Source organism: Panthera tigris, chromosome B4, assembly GCF_018350195.1.
Source record: "Panthera tigris isolate Pti1 chromosome B4, P.tigris_Pti1_mat1.1, whole genome shotgun sequence".
NCBI lineage: Eukaryota > Metazoa > Chordata > Mammalia > Carnivora > Felidae > Panthera > Panthera tigris.
This window is the reverse complement of record NC_056666.1, coordinates 77008822-77028646: the sequence shown is the minus strand read 5'-3', so window position 1 is coordinate 77028646 and position 19825 is coordinate 77008822. Positions and strand designations below refer to the sequence as shown.

The 19825-nt window shown below is 41.5% G+C and overlaps 1 protein-coding gene across 4 annotated transcripts in view; it reads left to right on the top strand.

Annotated features, from left to right (window-relative positions):
- Nucleotides 1-6950: 6950 nt before the first annotated feature.
- Nucleotides 6951-19825, top strand: part of TFCP2 (transcription factor CP2) — a 44211-nt gene continuing 31336 nt past the window's right edge. For all 4 annotated transcript variants that reach the window (XM_007073030.2, XM_007073029.2, XM_007073028.2 and 1 more), the window contains exon 1: nt 6951-7772. In XM_007073030.2, coding sequence (XP_007073092.1) covers nt 7651-7772 — 122 coding nt within the window. In that variant the 5' untranslated portion in view covers nt 6951-7650. The remainder of the gene's footprint in view (nt 7773-19825) is intronic.

The window sequence follows — 19825 nt, the reverse complement described above, 5'->3', positions numbered from 1 at the left end:
TCCAATATTCTGATGTAAGGCTCAGGGGCCAGAGAAGCTTTACAGCACTCTGAAACGATGGGGCAGAAAAGTCAAATAGAAGCCAACACTTACTGCTGCATAGATGTCATAACCCTAATATTAGCTGTCCACACTAGGCTGAGATTCCTCAGTATCCAGGTCAGGATAGCACACAACAGGTCCTTGACAAATGTCTGATAGATGACTGAATGTATTTCCTGTCCTCTCCTTCAAGAAATAGTAAGAGCTAAGTCATTGACTTCATGCAATTGGGAGAAAGCAGGTACAGAGGATTCTGCTTAGCCATGCAGGGTTTAGACTGTGCTATGGGGGAGTGAATGGAATCTGGCCAACAACTGGCCTTGACCTGGGAAAGGCAGCTACCACCAGAACAGTTAATGGAAGCTGATATCTCTGGCTTAAACCAGCCGAATGTGGTTCCGGACAGTTGGCCCAGGACAGCCTACAAGGAAGAGGGGTGGGTTTGTGGAGGGACTGGAGTTTCTATTCCTGGGATGTTCTTTTGGGTCCCTGGACCCAGTTCTTTTTTTTTTTTTTTTAATTTTTTTTTTACGTTTATTTCTGAGACAGAGAGAGACAGAGCATTAGTGGGGAAGGGGCAGAGAGAGAGGGAGACACAGAATCCGAAGCAGGCTCCAGGCTCCGAGCTGTCAGCACAGAGCCCGACGCGGGGCTTGAACTCACAAACCGTGAGATCATGACCTGAACCGAAGTCAGTCGCTCAACCGACTGAGCCACCCAGGCGCCCCTCCTGGACCCAGTTCTGATGTGTGTGTGGAGGCTTCCCCACACCAACGAGCAATCTCGGACACCAACAAGGTATCCGAGAATTCAACTCAAGAATTCATCCACCTGAAAATAGCATCAGATTCCACAGGTAAAAGGCTCTATCCCACAAGACCACCCTCCACTTCAACCACCATCACCAGCCCAGGCTGTTACCTGTGCTTCTGAAAGACCAGCTATAAATCGGAGGCTCCAACAACCCCCTTCCAGCTCGGGATGCCAACTGTGAGTATAGGTTGTTACCTACACTTCTGACCAACTGGCTGTAAATTAGACGTTCCCATGACCCTCTCTTTGAGTTCAATGAATTTACTTGAATGGCTCATAGAACTCAGGGAAACCCATTTACTCACTAGAATAAGTGATACAAATCAACAGCCCTGTGAAGAGATACACATGGTGATGTCCTGAACAAAGGAGCTTTTGTGTTCTTGGAGCTTGGGACCCTGGCACGGTGGCACATGGAAGAGTTCTGTTCCCCAACCTGGAAACTCTCTGAACTCCTTCCTTTGGGGTTTTTATGGAGGCTTCATTACATAGACATGGTTGATTAACTCATTGGCCATTGGTGATTGATTCAAACTGTAGCCCCTCTCCCTTTCCCTGAATCAGGAGGTGGGACTGAAAGTTCCAACCCACTATTCATGGTTAGTTACCCTGGGAAGCAGCCCCCATCCGTAAGTGCTTTCCCAAAGCCAACTTTGTTTTTTATTTTATTTTTTATTTTTTTTAACGTTTATTTATTTTTGAGAGAGAAAGAGACAGAGTGTGAGTGGGGGAGGCACAGAGAGAGAGGGAGCCACAGAATCTGAAGTGAGTTTCAGGCTCTGAGCTGTCAGCACAGAGCCTGACACGGGGCTCGAACTCACAAACTGCGAGATCATGACCTGAGCGGAAGTCAGACACTTAACCGACCGAGCCACCCAGACGCCCCCAAAGCCACCTTTGTTAACAAACCCAGTTGTGGTGAAAAGGAGGTTGTTATGAAGAACAAGACACTCATTTTACCTTCATGGCTCTGAAGCATTTTCAGGAACTGAAGACAGACCAAATATCGCAAAAGATGCTGTGCTCCCATAGCCCTATTGCTCAGGAAATTCCAAGGGTTTTGGGGCCTGTGAGCCAGGAACTATGGATGAAGACCAAATATGTATGAGAAATATATTTTGGATATATATATATATATATATATGTGTGTGTGTGTGTGTGTGTATGTAAATTTCTTATAAATCATCATATTGCAGCTGTCCACAATGCTAAGGACTGCTGTGAAGGGAGAACTGGTCTTTTATGGACTGGAGAAGATTGCGCTGGTTTCTGGATACAGATCACAACCTGAAGTTGTTGGGAGCTGCATGGCTGTGAAAGCTTTTGATTTCTTTTTCTCTCAACTACACTCCTTCAAAGAAGCCAGACTGGAGCTCACGGGCTTGTCGGGGTGGGATGTGGGAAGATGTGAAGAGTTAAACCTAGGTGGCCAGTCCCTCAACAAAGCCTGCCTGGATAATGGTTTCTTCCTGTTATCTAAAGGAAAATGCCCAATAATTGCCTGGGGAACCCAGCAATAGAGACTCTGACTTCAGTAAATGAATGAGAAGGGAAGACTAGGGGATGGACAGGTGCTGATCCAGAAGCTTGAGCCCTCAAGCCTCTGAGAGAATTGTTTTGTCTTGAGAAGTAGGCAGGACAGGTGCTAGGGTCCCCTTTTTATCAGTCATAATACTGATCACTATGTGCTAGGTACTCCCTTTTTATCAGTCATAATAATACTGATCACTATGTGCTAGGTACTCTTCTAAGTACTTAACATGCATTTTGTCAGTTAATTCTCACCATAATTCTGTAAAGCAGTAACTATGCCCATATTATTTATTTTTTAAATGTTTATTTAATTTTTGAGAGAGAGAGAGAGAGCGTGCACAAGCAGGGGAGGGGCAGAGAGAGGGAGACACCGAATCCAGAGCAGGCTCCAGACTCCGAGCACTCAGCGCAGAGCCTGATGCCGGGCTCGAACTCACCTGAGCCAAAGTCGGATGCTTAACCAACTGAGCCACCCAAGCTGATTCCTATACCCATTTTATAGGTAAGGAGTTGAAGTGCAGACAAGATGAGGAACCTACCTAGGGTTGCTTTGTGTGCTGCAGAACCAAGTCTTGAACCCAGGTAGGCTGTTTCTAAAGCCTGTGTGCTTAACCTTATGCTATACAGGATGGGACCTGGGAATTGCTTTTCTGTCCTGATCATTTTTGTAGGATTTCCACATGTTTTTACCATCCAGGGTAAGCTCTACCGTGTTCTGTAGAGGAGGAAGAACTTTTCCTTTACCCTTTTAGGTTCTTTTGGTGGGTCAATTAAATCGACAAAACACACCAAGAGGAGAGAAAGAAATCTAATTGCATACGTACAGAAGGCCCATAAGAACATGAGACCCCCAGGTGGTCAGGCAACTGAGGTTTATATGGCCTCCTGAGCTATGGGGATGAGGGTAGAGGTCTGAGACTTCACAGGGGAGGAAGATAATTTACAGGAAGATGGGAAGAGCAAGTAGTCGGTAAGTAAATGTTTGCCGCGGGATGCAGAGACAACGGAGCCAAAAAGGAATCGGAACAAACAGGCCCTGTTGAGCTTCCCACAGCTACCATACTTAGCTCATATTCTCTGTAGTTATCTCTGATGATAGTTCTCTTCCTGGACTAGGCACTCCATCTCAAGTATTTTAGGCAGTTAAAAGTAAAGTAAAAGCGTCTCCTGAGTCTTTTGGGCCTTGACTGACTTCAGCTCGAAGCAGTCCACGTGCCAAAGCGGCACATTTTGGGGAGGCTCATTCTGAACCTCTTCAGTTCCATCTAAACAGTGTCTGTTTCGGGACCTAATCTAGAGAAATGAGCCCTTTGCAGATAAGCCTTAACGCCACCCAAATGGTCCAGAATACTGAATTTGGAACTCTGTGCCACAGATATTCTAGTTAGTCATACTTATTATCTCTAGTAAGAGCCATGATTTGCGTTGTGGGATGAATTTACGCATACAAACTTTGGTTTATTGATAGGCGGTGCTGGATTTCCAGGGGAATGCCTGGTGATCTTTTCTTGGAAGCAGAGTTCCCAGGGCTATCCCTGGAATCCCTGTTTCTAGCCCTGGCACTCCAATTTCACTCTGAGTTGCACTGGGAAAGGGAGAGGAAGGAAAAAGTCCATTTCCCCCAGGCACAGAATTCCAGGGGTAAACAGTCAATAAAATCTTTTCCCCACAGAGGGATCTGGGCTCACAGACATAAATCTCAAGGCTGATCTGCATTCCAATTGGGAGGGAAGCTTAGGAATTATTTTTCATCTTACCCAGTTTATTTTAGAATTAATAAGTGGCAAGGAGGACTTTTGTGAAGTCTTTATTTTGGTTCAGAATTTAAACTTGAGCTGAAGCATTTCTGAGAAGAACATGTCTGTCTTTTTCTAAATATTTTCCAGAGGACAGGGCTCTATGAGATTCTTGGATATGGCAATGATCTCTTCCAAACATCTAATATGAATATTCCTTGCTTTATTTTAAAGTTATTCACTTTGTGCTCTTTTTCTGCATGTTTTTAAGATTTCATTTTTAAATGTTTATTTATTTATTTTCAGAAGAGAGAGACAGAGCATGAGCAGGAGAGGGGCAGAGAGAAAGGGAGACAGAGAATCGCAAACAGGCTCCAAGCGGTCAGCACACAGCCAGACATGGGGCTCAAACTCACGAACTGTGAGATCATGACCTGAGCAGAAATCAAGAGTTGGCCACTCAACTGACTGAGCCACCCACGTGCCCCTAAGATTTTAAGTAATATCCACACCCAACGTGGGGCATGAACCCCCAATTCCAAGATCAAGAGTCACATGCTCTACTGACTAAGCCAGCCAGGCGCCCCTATTTTTCTGCAGATTAAAAAAAAAATGCTTCAGGGCACCTGGGTGGCTTAGTCGGTTAAGTGTCTGACTCTTGATGTCAACTCAGGTCATGATCTCATGGTTTGTGGGTTTGAGTCCCATGTCAGGCTCCGTGCTGGCAGTGCAGAGCCCGCTTACAATTCTCTCTCTGTCCCTCCTCCTCCTCCTCTCTCTCTAAGATGAATAAATCAACTTTTAAAAAATGCTTCATTCAAGCTATCTTCACGTGACCAGTTTTTGAAAATTTATGTTCTCACCTCCACAGGCTTCAAAATGCATCTCTGAAAAGAAGGCTAGGTAGGAAGCAGATGTTTTTTTAGGTTAAAACCATCTACAGGGACACAGTGGCATGATGATTACATGTCCAGACTGTGAGATCAGTCAGGCTTCACCACTCACAAGCTGAGTGACCCTGGACAAGTCAATTAATTTTTCTGAGCCTCAGTTTCTTGATCTATGAAATGCATCTAATAATGGTACCTTTCTTACAGGAGTGATGTGAGAATTAAATGAGATTATGTACATAAAACACCTAGTCAGGGGTTGGCACTTAGGAAAGGCTCAGTAAATATGAGCCTCTCATTATTACATCAGAGATTTAAAGTTACTTGCCCAGATGATGCATGTCGAGATGGAGTTGTCATTCAAGGAGGCATGGTTCCACCTAAAAGGCATGTAAAAATACTACCATGGATCTAATGTTCGTTTACAAAGAATTTTGATTATGGCATCTCTCTTTTGGCTTCTGAGCCCAGTTCCAGTTGCTTTACTCATAGGCACGTTTAAAAAAAAATTTTTTTTTAACGTTTATTTATTTTTGAGAGAGACAGAGAGGCAGTGCGAGCAGGGGAGGGGCAGAGAGAGAGAGGGAGACACAGAATCTGAAGCAGGCTCCAGGCTCTGAGCCGTCAGCACAGAGCCCGACCCAGGGGCCTGAACCCACGAAACGCGAGATCATGACCTGAGTCAAAGTTGGACGCTTAACTGACTGAGCCACCCAGGTGCCCTTATTTATTTTTAAAGTTTATTTATTTTGAGAGAGAGTGAGAGAGCAGGAGGGGCAGAGGGAGAGAGAGGGAATCCCAAGCAGGCTCTGCACTGTCAGTGCTAGCCACATGCAGGGCTCAAACTCACCAAACATGAGATCATGACTGAGGTATCTAGGCACCCCTCAATAAGCATTTTTAAAAAGTCCTATTGAATGCAGAAACTATACTAGGAGATATGTAGAACACAAGCCTGAGAAAGATTTCTTTCCTATTATTTAGGAAATCGCAGTCTAGCGAAACAGGCAAATATATACAATTCAGGACGAACTGTAAAAAGTTAAATAATGAAATACAACAATGAGCCAATACTTTCACATATAGGCGGTGTTTTATAGTGAAAAATATCATCAGACTTTGGAATCAGCTCTGAAGTTGGCACGGTAACTTAGTTGTGGGCAATTTAGCCCCATTAGCCTTCTTTCCTTACTAGTAAAATGAGGGTCATAAATATTTACCCTTAGAATTATAATTCTAATTGCAAGATTGTCTTGAGGATTACTAACAACGTAATAAAGTTCCTGGCATATAGTTGATGCTTGATAAACAATGGACATTACTATTTAATCCTAATAGGACGAAGGGGGAGCAGGGATGGTTATCCTTGCTTTTCAAATGAGGAAACGAAATCTCGGTGAGATAAGTGATTATTCGAAAAGTCACCAAACTAGCAAGTGAAGACGCCAACCCAAATCGTGATCTTCAGACCACGACCTTTTGAAAACGACAACTTTCACCTATCTCATGCCTGTTCTAACGCATCAGGGGGAATGCGGAAGATGAGTAGAAGCCGAGCCTTGACCTTCGGAGAGGTGAGTTTAAGGAGAGCGAGCATTCCAGGAGCAAAGGAACCCCTACAGGGAGCTCTGGGGAAACGGTCCGGAGTCCTTCAGGGGCCGGGGTGAGTTCGGTAAGACTAGAGTGAAGGCTCCATCCACGCCCTAGAGTGTCGACTTGGTACACACGGCCCTAGGCAGGACTCAGGTAGCCTCAGAAAGAGCCATTTAAGCGGCAGACACCCGACGCACGCGGAGTCCTCTCCCAGACCGCCCAGCCCATCTCCGGGGGCGGGGAGGGGCCGTCGCGCAGCTAGCCTATCATCACTGCCGAAGCCCGCGAACTCTCTTCCTCATTGGCGACCTCCGGGGTGACGTCATGTTCGGCGGACCCGCAAAGGAAGAGGGCGCCATGATTGGTTGGCGCCGGGGCGGCGGGCGGTGGAGGACCCTGGCGAGTCTAGGTTTCCAGCCGGTGCTGGACTTTCCCCTTCCATGTTCCGAGGCTCTGGGGGACTGCAGAGGGCGGGGAGTCGGCTCGGCGGAGACCTGGATTGGGTTCTAAGAGCCGTGGGGTTGAGAAGGGGTGACCGGAAGTGATCTTGGGACTGACCGGAAGCGAGGCCTGGAGGGGAAAGGGAGAGCGGGTCCCGGGAGGGAGGGGGGCTTCCAGCAGAAGGGGACGGGGGAGAAAGGTGCGAAAGCGCCGTGGGAGTGCCGGGTAGGGAGTGGGTCGCTGCTGCTGGTCTGTTTGGGAGGCAGCAAGTGACCACCACGAGCTCGAGGGGAGAGCCCAAGCAGTGGGAGTGCGGGAGCCTAGGGCTGCCTCAGCGGAATCTGGAATAGCTAAGCACAGGGGCCCTCGCACGGCTCCAAAGAACTGGGTGGGAGGGATTTTGGAAGTCGAGGCAGGAGCCAGGAGCTGAGGGTACGGCAGATTAGTTGTGCGGGAAGTGCGGTTCGGGCTTGGGGGTGGTCGGTGGGGACGGCGTGGGAGATCTTGGTTTGGAGTTTTCCAGTCTTGCCCCCATTGGGTAGAATCACACTACTTGCCTTTGTACAAGAAACGGTGTCTCCTGGGGCAAGGAAGGAGCCAGCATGGCCTGGGCTCTGAAGCTGCCTCTGGCCGATGAAGTGATTGAATCTGGGCTGGTGCAGGACTTTGATGCTAGTCTGTCCGGGATCGGCCAGGAACTGGGTGCTGGTGCCTATAGCATGAGGTGAGTGAGATTTTTACCTGACTCTGCACCTTCTGAATAACAAAAGCAGGGAAGGGAATAAATAAGGTTGGAGGGGTGTGGGAGGGAGGTATTTAGAGTTAAATAAGCTGTCTGCGGTTAGGGAAAATTGACTTTTTTCTTTGTTACTTCGAGTAGTGACTACTGTGGAAGAAATGGAAGAAGGCGGCAGTGTCAGGTCTGTGCAGGATCAGTGGAAGAAGCAGGAATGGCCCTTGGCTAGCAACCAGATGAATGTTGAGAGGCCGTTGTGCCAGTGTGAGAGATTGGAGACCTATAGTGTGTATGTGTATATGTGGTCAGGTTGGGCTGGAGGTGTGTGAAGGGGCCACATCTGGGGAGTTGGGAGCTGGGGTTTATTGATGAATATTGGTTGACTGCTTCTTGGAAGGAAACCTTGGTGAAGAAGCCCACACATCTGTACCTTAGCTTGCTTTAAGGATTAATTCTAGGATGTCTGCCTTTTGAAACATAAGCTATGAAAAGAAAAAGTGTCAGAGAACTTTTAGATACTTCTAGATCTTAGTGTATCAAGTCAAATATTGATCAGAAATAAAAATCTCCTATGAAAGAAGCATAACCTCCCATGTAATTTATTTGCATGCATTAGTTATTTCATTTCCCCAGTATAGTTTGTTTCGTTTATGAGATGTACGAGAATCAGGTCTGGAAATGTTGAAACACCTGCACGTGAGGGTTAGATGGAATATAATTGGGTTTCCAAATGCATTATAAGGCTCAATCTAAATAAGTGAGTTAGAAGAGACTTCAGAACTTAACAGTTTGAGTTTATAGGAGAAAGATGTTTTTTATGGTGAAAGCGGACAAATTTTGTGTTCTGATCACGAGATACTTTGAGAGTTATGTAATGTAAACTTCTTGTCTTTATCTCTGCTAACCCAAAATGGATTTTTCTCAAGTAAAATAATGAGTTAGAACTTAGTACTTCACCTTCAGGAATCTGTGCTTACAGCTAGAATAATAAAGGCTATCTTGTATACATACTTAAGTGATTTTCAGGGAAGTTTAAGTGCTATCATGCAATGCTCTTAGTGTTAAGAAATTTAACTCTAGTTTTGTCTGTCCTTGTTTACATAAGTCTGGCCCGAAAAATAGAGATTAACTTGGTCTGAAAATAAATGCCCTAACCCTGAGCTTATTATACTCAGTGTCTGACATAATAGTTGATAATTCATACTGTTGTTCATGTAAAGACTACCACAGCAAAAAGTTTGGTTTTGTCTAGTTTGTCAGAAGATGGAGGTAATTAACTATAGCCATACTTGTTATAAAAATAGTTAACATCGTCAACATTCTGTGCGTGTGTCATGTGCTTTCTGTACCATATAACCTTACATTTAAAACTGCTTTCCGGTGTCATACCCCGAATGGTCTACGCTGGTATTAGTAGAATGGTTTGCAAATTCACACCTTTAGAATTTTTTTCTAACATCAATTCTGCAAGAGTTTTCCAAACATCACTTTCTGTTTTCCCCAGAGCACGATGTGCCAAAATGTCAAGTATTTTTTCTTTCTTTTTTTTCACCTTCCTCTTTTTCCTGCATTTTGCTCTTGTCACTCTTCTCCTGACTTTGATACACGTTTAATCATTTGCATTAATTTGTGTTAATTAGATACTAGTTCTCAAACGTTTGTGTTCATGAGAGTCCTCTAGAGTGCTTATTTAAAAATAGTTCCCAGGGCCTCATCTTCACTGATTTTTCTGGGGCACAGGCCAGAAATCTGATTTTTTTAAACAAGTTCTTAGGTGATTTTGATGCAGGTAATCCAGCGACCACATGTTGAGAAGCACTGACTGGAGGAGTTTTTATACACAAAGACCATGATTCTTTGCTCTTTGTGTTTCTCTCTATAATTAAACCTTCTAATCGATTTTCCTACACCTTTATTAGGGAAAATGTTCTCTTTGTCAAGCTATTTGTTTTGTAAAATACATTCTCTGATGTATTCATTCTAACCTAATTTTCTTATTTTCTGCTGCATCTTATAATGGTTTCACTTCAGATCTATTGATTTAGATTTTATAAAGATTCACCTTAACTGGATTTCTGTTTTGGACTTGATCTGCCCTTATATTCAGTAATATAAGGTATATTATAAGGTATATAAGAACCATTTTCTAAATGGTTCTTTAATATCTTTCTTACTTTTCCCCTTACACTTTAATACTTGGTACAAACTTTTATTGTTAAAATAAAGGAAATCCCCTGAAAAAAATGCTAAGCGAAAGGAGCTAGTCACAAAAGATCACACAATATACGATTCCACTTCTATGAAATGTCCAGAATAGGCAAATCTGTAGAGACAGAAAGTAGAATAGTGGTTGGCTAGAGCTTGGGGAAAGAGGTAATGGGGGAGTGACTGCTGATGGTACTGGGTTTTTTGGGGGGTGGTTGATAAGTGTTCTAAAATTGTGGTCCGGGGCATCTGCCTGGTTGTCGGTAGAGCATGTAACTCTTGATGTTGGGGTTTGAACCCCATGTTGGGTGTGGCAATTAATTAAAATACATACATACATACATACATACATATATACATACCTGCAAATTAATTTTGATAGTTGGGCAATTCTGTGACTACACTAAAGACAACTGAACTGTACACCTTAGGTGGGTGAATTGTATAGTACAGGAATTGTGTCAAAATAGTGCTGTTATAAAAAAAAAAAGGAAAGAGGATCAAATTCTGTATATTGAAAAGAATTTTATGTCTTTCATTTTTTTTTAAAGTTGAGGTGGAATTCGCATCATGTAAAATTAACCATTTTAAAGTGAACAATTCAGTGTTATTTGGTACATTTGCAATGTTGTGCGACCACCCACCAATTCCATCAGTCCAAAAGAAAACCCTGTACCTCTTAATGCAGTTGCTCCCCATTTCCCCCTCCCCCTCTGTAGTCTGTGTGCATGGATTTACCTATTTTGGATATTTCATATAAATGGAATCGTGTAACGTGTCCTTTAGTGTCTGGCTTCTTTCACTCAGCATCATGTTTTCAGGGTCCATTCACAGGTAGCATGTATCAGTAGTTCAGTATCTCATTCCTTTTTATGGCTGAATAACCCTTTCTATGTATATAACGCAGCTTGTTTATCCATTCATCAATTGGTAGACTGTAGGGGTTGTTTATAAAGGAGATGACCATGACATTTTGTTTTTAAATTTTTTAAATGTTTACTTATTTTTGAGAGGGAGAGAAAGAGAGAGCAGTGGAGGGGCAGAAAGAGGGAGACAAAGAACCCGAAGCAGGCTCCAGGCTCTGGGCTGTCAGCACAGAGCCCGACACAGGCTCGAACTCATGAGCCAAGCTGTGAGATCATGACCTGAGCCAAAGTCATATACTTAACTGAGCCACCCAGATGCCCTGACCTGCAATGTTTATAAACGTTCGTATACAAGTTTCTGTGTAGATTTCTATTTTTCTGTTTTTTTCTGTGTAGATTTCTTTTAATTGAGGTATAATGATATATAACATTGTATTAGTTTAAGGTGTACAACATAATGATTATGTATTTGTATATATTGCAAAATGATCACAATGTCTAGTTAACATGTTTCACTGTACAAAACAATTTTTTTCTTATGATAACTTTTTAAAATTAATTTATTTTTAATATAATTTATTGTCAAATTGGCTTCCATACAACACCCAGTGCTCATCCCAGCAAGTGCCCTCCTCAATGCCCATCACGCACTTTCCCCTCTCCCCCACCCCCCATCAACCCTCAGTTTGTTCTCTGTATTTGAGTCTTATGAGAACTTTTAAGAGCTACTCTCTTAGCAAGTTTCAAATCTGCATTACAGTATTATTAACTATAGTCACGATGCTGTACTAGACATATGTTTCCATTTCTCTTGGGTATATATATCTAGGCGTGGAATTGCTGGCTCATATGGTAATTCTATGCTTAACTTTTTTGTTTTTAAATCTAAAGACTTTTTAGAGCAGTTTAGGCTCACAGAAATACTGAGAGGAAGGTACAGAATTTTCCCATATACCCTCTTGCCTCCACACATGCATAGTCTCCCCTTTTATCAACATCATTTACCAGAGTGGTACCCACTCTGTGCCTACATTGATGAACCTAAATTGATGTATCATAATCACCCAAAGTCTATAGTTTACCTGAGAGTTCCCTCTTGGTGGTATACATTCTGTGGTTTTGGGCCCATATAGAATGACACATACCCATCATAGAGTATCATACAGAGGATTTTCTCTGCTTTAAAAGTCCTGTGTGTTCTGGGTGGCTCAGTCGGTTGAGCATCTCAGGTCATGATCTCACGGTTTGCGGGTTCCAGCCCCACGTCCGACTCTGTGCTGATGACTCAGAGCCTGGAGCCTGCTTCGAGTTCTGTGTTTCCCTCTCTCTGCCCCTCCCCTGCTTGTGCTCTGTCTCTCTCTGTCTCTCAAAACTAAATAAATGTTTAAAAAAAAAAAAAAAAAGATCAACTTGAAAAAAAAAAGCCCTCTGTGTTCTGCCTATTCATTCCTCCACCCCAACGCTGACAACCACTGATTTTTTTTTAATGTTTCCAGTTTTGCCTTTCTAGAATGTCATAAAATTGGAATCCTACAATATGTTGCCTTTTCAGATTAGCTTCTTTCACTTAGAAATATTCATTTAATATTCCTCTGTGTCTTTTCATAGCTTGATAGCTCATTTCTTTTTAGTACTCAATAATATTCTATTGTCTGGATGTACCACAGTTTATTCATTCACCTACTGGAGGACATCCTGATTCCTTCCAAGTTTTGGCAATTATGAATAAAGCTGTTATAAACATCCATGTGTAGGTTTTCGTATAGAGATAATTTTCAACTCCTTTGGGTAAATACAAGGAATGCAACTCGGGATTATATGGTAAGAATATATTTAGTGTTGTTAAGAAAAGGCCAAACTGTCCTCCAAAGTGGCTGTACCATTTTGCATTCTTACTACAAATTGGTGAGAGTTCCCTTTGCTCCACATCCTTATCAGTATTTGGTGTTGTCAGTGTTCTGGATTTTGGCCATTCTGGTAGATGTATAGTATATACTAAACTTTTTCAAGAACTCTCAAGCTGTTTTACATAACATCTGAACTGCTTTATGTTCCATCAGCAATGTATGAGGGTTCCTGTTTCTCCACACTCTTGTCAGGACTTTTTACTTCCTATTTTCTTTTTGTTGTTTTTTTAATTAAGCCCATCCTAATGAGTGTGAAGTAGTATATCATTGTGATCGTGTTTTGCTATTCCTTGACCGTGAAGTTGAACATCTTTTCACGTACTTGCTGGCCATTTGTAGATCTTCTTTGGGGAAGTGTCTTTTCAAGTCTTCTTTTTTTTAAAGATTTCATTTTTAAATCTCTACACCCAACTTGGGGCTCAAACTTACAACCCCGAGATCAAGAGTTACATGCTGTACCAACTGAGCCAGCCAGGCACCCCATCAACCGACATATGGTCCCCAGCTTACGATGGTTCAACTTACGATTTTTTTGACTTTACAGTGGTGTAAAAGTGATACACATGGTAGAAACCATACTTCCAATTTTGAATTTTGAACTTTAACTGGGCTGGTGGTATGAAGTCCAATACTTTTTCATGATGCTGGGCAGTGGCAGTGAGCCACAGCTCCCAGTTGGCCAGGTGATCATGAGGGTTGCAAATGATATGCTTATAACTGTACAGTATCCATACAACCATTCCATTTTTTACCTTCAGTACAGTACTCAATAAACTACATGATATTCAACACTTCGTTATAATATACGCTTTGTGTAAGATGATTTTACCCAACAGTAGGTTGATGTAAGTGTTCTGAGTACATTTGGCTAGGTTAAGCTATGATGTTTGGTAGGTTAGATGTATTAAATACATTTTTGACTGACAGTATTTTCAGCTTACGATGGGTTTATTGGAATGTAACCCCATTGTAAGTCAAGGAAAAGCTGTACAAGTCTTTCATACCATTGGCTAAATTTATTCCTGTGTATTTTACTCTTTTGGATACTATTATACATGGAATTGTTTTCTTAATTTCCTCTTTGGATTGTTTATTGCTGGCAATAACTACTGATTATTTAGAAAGTACTGATTTTTTATGTTGATCTCATATCCTGTAACTTTGCTGAATTCTTTTTTTAGCTTTGGTAACATTTTCCTGGACTTACGGGATTCTCTGTATGTAGAGTCATGTCATATGCAAATAGATATAGCTTCACTTTTTCTTTTCCTGTTTGTATGTTTTTTATTTGTTTTTCTTGCTTAATTGGTCTTGCAAGGACTTCCAGTACAATGTTGAATAGTAGTGAAAGTGGGCATCTTTAGCTTATTCCTGATTTTAGAGGGAAAGCTTTCAGTTTTTCACCACTGAGCTGTGAATTTTTCATAAATGCCTTTTTAATTTTGAGGAAGTTTCTATTCTTAGGTTGTTGTGTGTGTATGTACGTGTGTGTGTGTCTGTACGAATGTCCGTGTGTATTATTATGGTAAAATACACATAAAATTTACCATTTTAGCTATTTTTAAGTGTATAGTTCAGTGGCATTAAGTACATTCACATTGTTGTGAATTTGTTGTGCAAATATTACCACCATCCATCTCCAGAATATTTTTAGTTTCCCAAACAGAAACTCTCTACCCATTAATCACTAACTCGCCTAGTTCCTGACAACCCCCATTTTACTTTCTGTCTCTATGAATTTGACTACTCTAGGAATCTCATGTAAGTGGAATCATACAAATTTGTCCTTATGTGACTGTCTTATTTCACTTAGCATAATGTCTTCAAGGTTTTGCTGAGTGTTTTTATTGTGACAGGTGCTGAATTTTGTCCAGTGCATTTTCTGTGTCTGTTGAGATGATCATGTGGTATATTACGTTGATTTCTTTATGTTGAACCACCCTTATATTTCTGGGAAAAATCCTACTTGGTTATAGTGTATGATCATTAGATTCAGTTTGCTAGTACAGTATTTTGTTGAGGATTTTTGTGTCTTTATTCATAAGGGATATTGGTCTGCTTTTCCTGTGATGTTTTTTTACACATTTTAAAAAAAAATTTTTTTTTCAACGTTTTTTTATTTATTTTTGGGACAGAGAGAGACAGAGCATGAACGGGGGAGGGGCAGAGAGAGAGGGAGACACAGAATCGGAAACAGGCTCCAGGCTCCGAGCCATCAGCCCAGAGCCTGACGCGGGGCTCGAACTCACGGACCGCGAGATCGTGACCTGGCTGAAGTCGGACGCTTAACCGACTGCGCCACCCAGGCGCCCCTTTTTACACATTTTTTTAAATGTTTATTATTTTTGAGAGAGAGAGAGAGAGAGAGGGAGTGGGGGTAGGAGCAGAGAGAGAGGGAGACACAGAACCCAATGTAGGGCTTGATCTCATGACCCTGAGATCATGACCTGAGCTGAAATCATGAGCGGGTTGCTTAACCAAATGAGCTACCCAGGTACCCCTCTTGTAACAACTTTTGACTTAAGTTCTATTTTGTTTGATATATATGTTTTTAAATTTTTTTACTGTTTGTTTATTTTTGAGAGAGAGAGTGTGAGCAGGGGAGGGGCAGGGAGAGAGGAAGACACAGCATCTGAAGCCGACTCCAGGCTTCAAGCTGTCAGCACAGAGCTCTATGTTGGGCTCAAACTCAGGAACCGTGAGATCATGACCTGAGCCAAAGTCAGATGCTTAACCGACTGAGCCACCCAGGCGCCCCTATTTGATATATTTTTAAAAAATGTTTATCCCATTTATTTTGAGAGAGAGAGAGGGAGAGAGAGTGCTGGAGAGGGGCAGAGAGAGAGGAGAGAGAGAATCCCAAGCAGGATCCACACTGTCAGCACAGGGCCCAACGCAGGGCTCGATTTCACAAACTGTGAGACCATGACCCAAGCGGCAATCAAGAGTTGGTAGCTGAACTGACTGAGCCACCCAGGAGCCTCTTGTTTGATATTTGACGAGTCACTTCAGTTCTCTTTTGGTTACTGTTTGCATAGAATATCCTCTTTCACTGTTTTCCTTTTAACCTATTTGTGTGTTGTATCTGAAGTGAGTCTTCTATAAGCAACATGTGGTTGGTCACATGTTGACCACAAGTACAAATATCTTTTTCCCCAATCTGTGTCTTTAATCGGTGAGTTAATCCATTTGTACTTAAAGTGATTACTGACAATGAAGAACTAATTTCTGCCATTGTGCTATTTGTTTTCTATATGTCATATTCTTTTGTTCCTCAATTACTCCAATATGTCTTCTTTTGTGTTTGATTTTTTCTTTTTCTTTTTTTATTTTTTTAAACGTTTATTTATTTTTGAGACAGAGAGAGACAGAGCATGAAGGGGGGAGGGACAGAGAGAGAGGGAGACACAGAATCGGAAGCAGGCTCCAGGCTCTGAGCAGTCAGCACAGAGCCCGACGTGGGGCTCGAACTCACGGACCGCGAGATCATGACCTGAGCTGAAGTCAGATGCTCAACCGACTGAGCCACCCAGGCGCCCCGTGTCTGATTTTTTCTAATGTATCATTTTAATTTCTTCTTTATTTCCTTTTTTTTTGGTATATTTTTAAAGTTATTTTCTTAGTGGTTACCGTGGGGATTACAGTTAATATCCTAAGTGTATAGGAATCTAATTTGAATTGATAACACTTTAGCTTCAAGAGCATACATTAAACTAGACTTCTTACGATGATCATTTTGCAATATCTATAAAAATCAAATCATTATGTTGTACACCTGAAATTAATATAATGTTATATGTCAATTATGTCACAAATTTATTTATTTTTTTATTATTTTTTTAATGTTTATTTTTGAGAGAGAGACAGAGACAGAGCCCAAGGGAGGAGGGGCAGAGAGAGGGAGACACAGAATCTGAAGCAGGGTCCAGGCTCTGAGCTGTTAGCATAGAGCCTGATGCAGGGCTCAAACTCAAGAGCTGTGAGATCATGACCTGAACCGAAGTTGGATGCTTAACAACTGAGGCACCCAGGCGCCCCAATTATATAACAACTTAAAAAAAAGAGCATACATTAACTCTGTTCCTGTCAGTTCTGTTTCCATTCTTTATGTTGTTATTGTCACAAATTATGTCTTTATACACTGTGTGCTTGTTACAATAGATTTTTAATTATTTGTTTTATGCATTTGTCTTTTTAAAAAAAAATTTTTTTTTTAATGTTTATTTATTTTTGAGACAGAGAGAGACAGAGCATGAGCAGGGGAGGATCAGAGAGAGAGGGAGACACAAAATCCGAAACAGGCCCCGGGCTCTGAGCTGTCAGCACAGAACCCAATGCGGGGCTTGAACCCACGGACCGCGAGATCATGACCGGGGCCGAAGTCGGACGCTCAACCGACTGAGCCACCCAAGCGCCCCAATGCATTTGTCTTTTTTAAAAATATTTTTAAGTAAGCTCTACACTCAATGTGGGTCTCAAATTCACAACCCCCAAGATCAAAAGTTGCACGTTCCACCAGCCAGGTGCCCCTATGTATTCGTCTTTTAAGTCACATAGGAAACAAAAAGAAGAGGTTACATACCAAAAATATGGTATGCTAGCTTTTGTATTTTATCTGTGTGACCTGTGTAATGATCTTTATTTCTTCATATGACTGTGAGTTACCATCTAGTGTTCTTTCATTTCAGGCTGAAAGATTCCCTTTAGCATTTCTTGTAGGGCAGGTTTATTAGCAATGAACTTCCTTACCTTTTGTTGAGAAATATTTTAATTTCTCCTTCATCTTAGAATTCTTGGTTGATAGTTTTTACTTTCAACACTTTACATATATCATCCCACTGCCTCTGACCTCCATGGTTTCTGATGAGATATTGGCTATTAATTTCATTGAGTTTCCCTCATAATGTGATGAGTCACTTTTTGCTGCTTTGAAGATTCTCTCTTTTCAACAGTTTGAATATTGTGTGTGTACCTTGCTGTGGCTGTCTTTGAATTTATTCTTTTGAAGTTTGTTGAGCTCCTTGAATATGTAGATTCACGTGTGTCATCAATTTGGAAAGTTTTTAACCATTATTTCTTCAAAAACTTTTCTCCCTTTTTCTCTCCTTCTTCTCCTGGGACTCCCATAATATGCACATTGGTACACTTGATGGTGTACCATTGTATTCTTAGGTTCTATTTAGTTTTCTTCATTTTTGTTTTTGCTCTTCAGCCTGAGTAACCTCAATTTGCCATCTTCAAGTTTGCTGATTCTTTCTTCTGTTGATCTTCTGTTGAGTCCCTCTAGTATATTTTTAATTCCAGCTCTTGTACTTTTGGGTCCAGAATTTCTATTTGTTTACTTTTTATAACTTTGATCTTTTGTTGCTATTCTTTAGTTGTTCATACATTGTTTTCCTGGTTTCCTTTAGTTATTTGTCCATGGTTTCCTTCAGCTCTTTGGGCATATTTAAGATAGTTAATTTAAGGTCTTTGTATATTAAGTCTAGTGTCTAGGCTTGCTCAAGGATAGTTTCTGTCAATTTCTCTTTTCTTGTGAATTGGCCATACTTTCCTTAATCTTTGTATGCTTTGTAATTTTTTGTTTAGAACTGGACATTTTGAGTATTGTAACATGGTAGCTCTGGAAATCAGATTCTACTCCCTCCCTAGAGATTACTGTTGTTACTTGATTAAAGCTGAAGTTGTCCATTTATTTAGTGACTTTCCCAAAGTGTTTTTGTAAAGAATGTGTTCCTTATTTTTTTGTGAACACTGAGTCTCTTCTATGAGCTCCATGGTCCCCCAATGACTTGACAGAAATTTTCTTAAATGCTTGGATCTAATAAGAAAAAATGGGGAAAAAAAAGAATGTTCTGTTTCTTTAAATCCCTTTGTCTGACTCTGCTAAGGAAGCCACCTCAGCCATGGTGGTTGAAACAATGTCCAGCCTGTGTGCCAGCTCTTCAGCGATCAAAAGCAGTAATCAGAATATATAATGCTGATTTTTGGAGGACAAGGTCCCTATTGCCCACCCTGACACCAGCAGACTGCAACAGGATCCCAGGCTACTGTCCCCACAGCTGTCTGCCATGGGACTGGGAGCTAGGGGAAGGTAGATGGTGTGCCAGATGCTGAAATTCACTAAAATTTACCAGCCTCTTTCTTCATCAAGCATTCCCTTGTTTGCTGCAAGTATTTGACTAGATTCCAGAGTTCCAGAATAGTTGCTTCAAGCATTTTGTGCCGGCTCAATAGTTATTTTGGTGGAGGGACCAATTCCTGGAGCTTCCTACTGTGCAGTCTTTCATGACCTCTGTCCTTAATCTATAGTAGCCTTTTAACTGGTCCAGCCCTGCTTCCAACTCTGCACTCATCACCCCCATAGCCTGTTCTCTACACAGAAACTTAGAAGTCTATGTGTATTCTGTTCATAAAAAATAATAACAATTTCAGACTTGCAGAAGATTTGCAAAAACAGTGCAAAGAAATTGTAAATACCCTTCACCAAGATTACTCACATGTTAACATTTTGCTATATTTGTTTTATCTTCCTCTCTTCTGCTCCTCCCCAACACCTAGAATTATTATTATTTTTTTAATCTGAACTGTTTAAGTTGCAGTTGCAGTGTCCCTTAACACCCAAATACTTCAGTGTGTATTTTTAAAAAACATGAAATTCTCTGGTGGAGGGGCAGGAAAGAAACATGAAATGCTCTTACGTAACTATAATATAGTGATCAAAATTAGGAGTTTAACACACAATACCGTGTATGATCTAATCTGTGGACCTTATTCAGATTTTGCCAATTGTCCCAATAATGTCCTTTATAGCAAAAAAATATCCAAGATCATGTATTGATTCAGTTGTCATGTCTTTTATCTCCTTTAATCTAGAGCAGATCATGAGTCTTTGTATTTTTTTTTTAACGTTTATTTATTTGTGAGACAGAGAGAGACAGAGCATGAACGGGGGAGGGGCAGAGAGAGAGGGAGACACAGAATCAGAAGCAGGCTCCAGGCTCTGAGCCATCAGCCCAGAGCCCGACGCAGAGCTTGAACCCACGGACCGCGAGATCGTGAC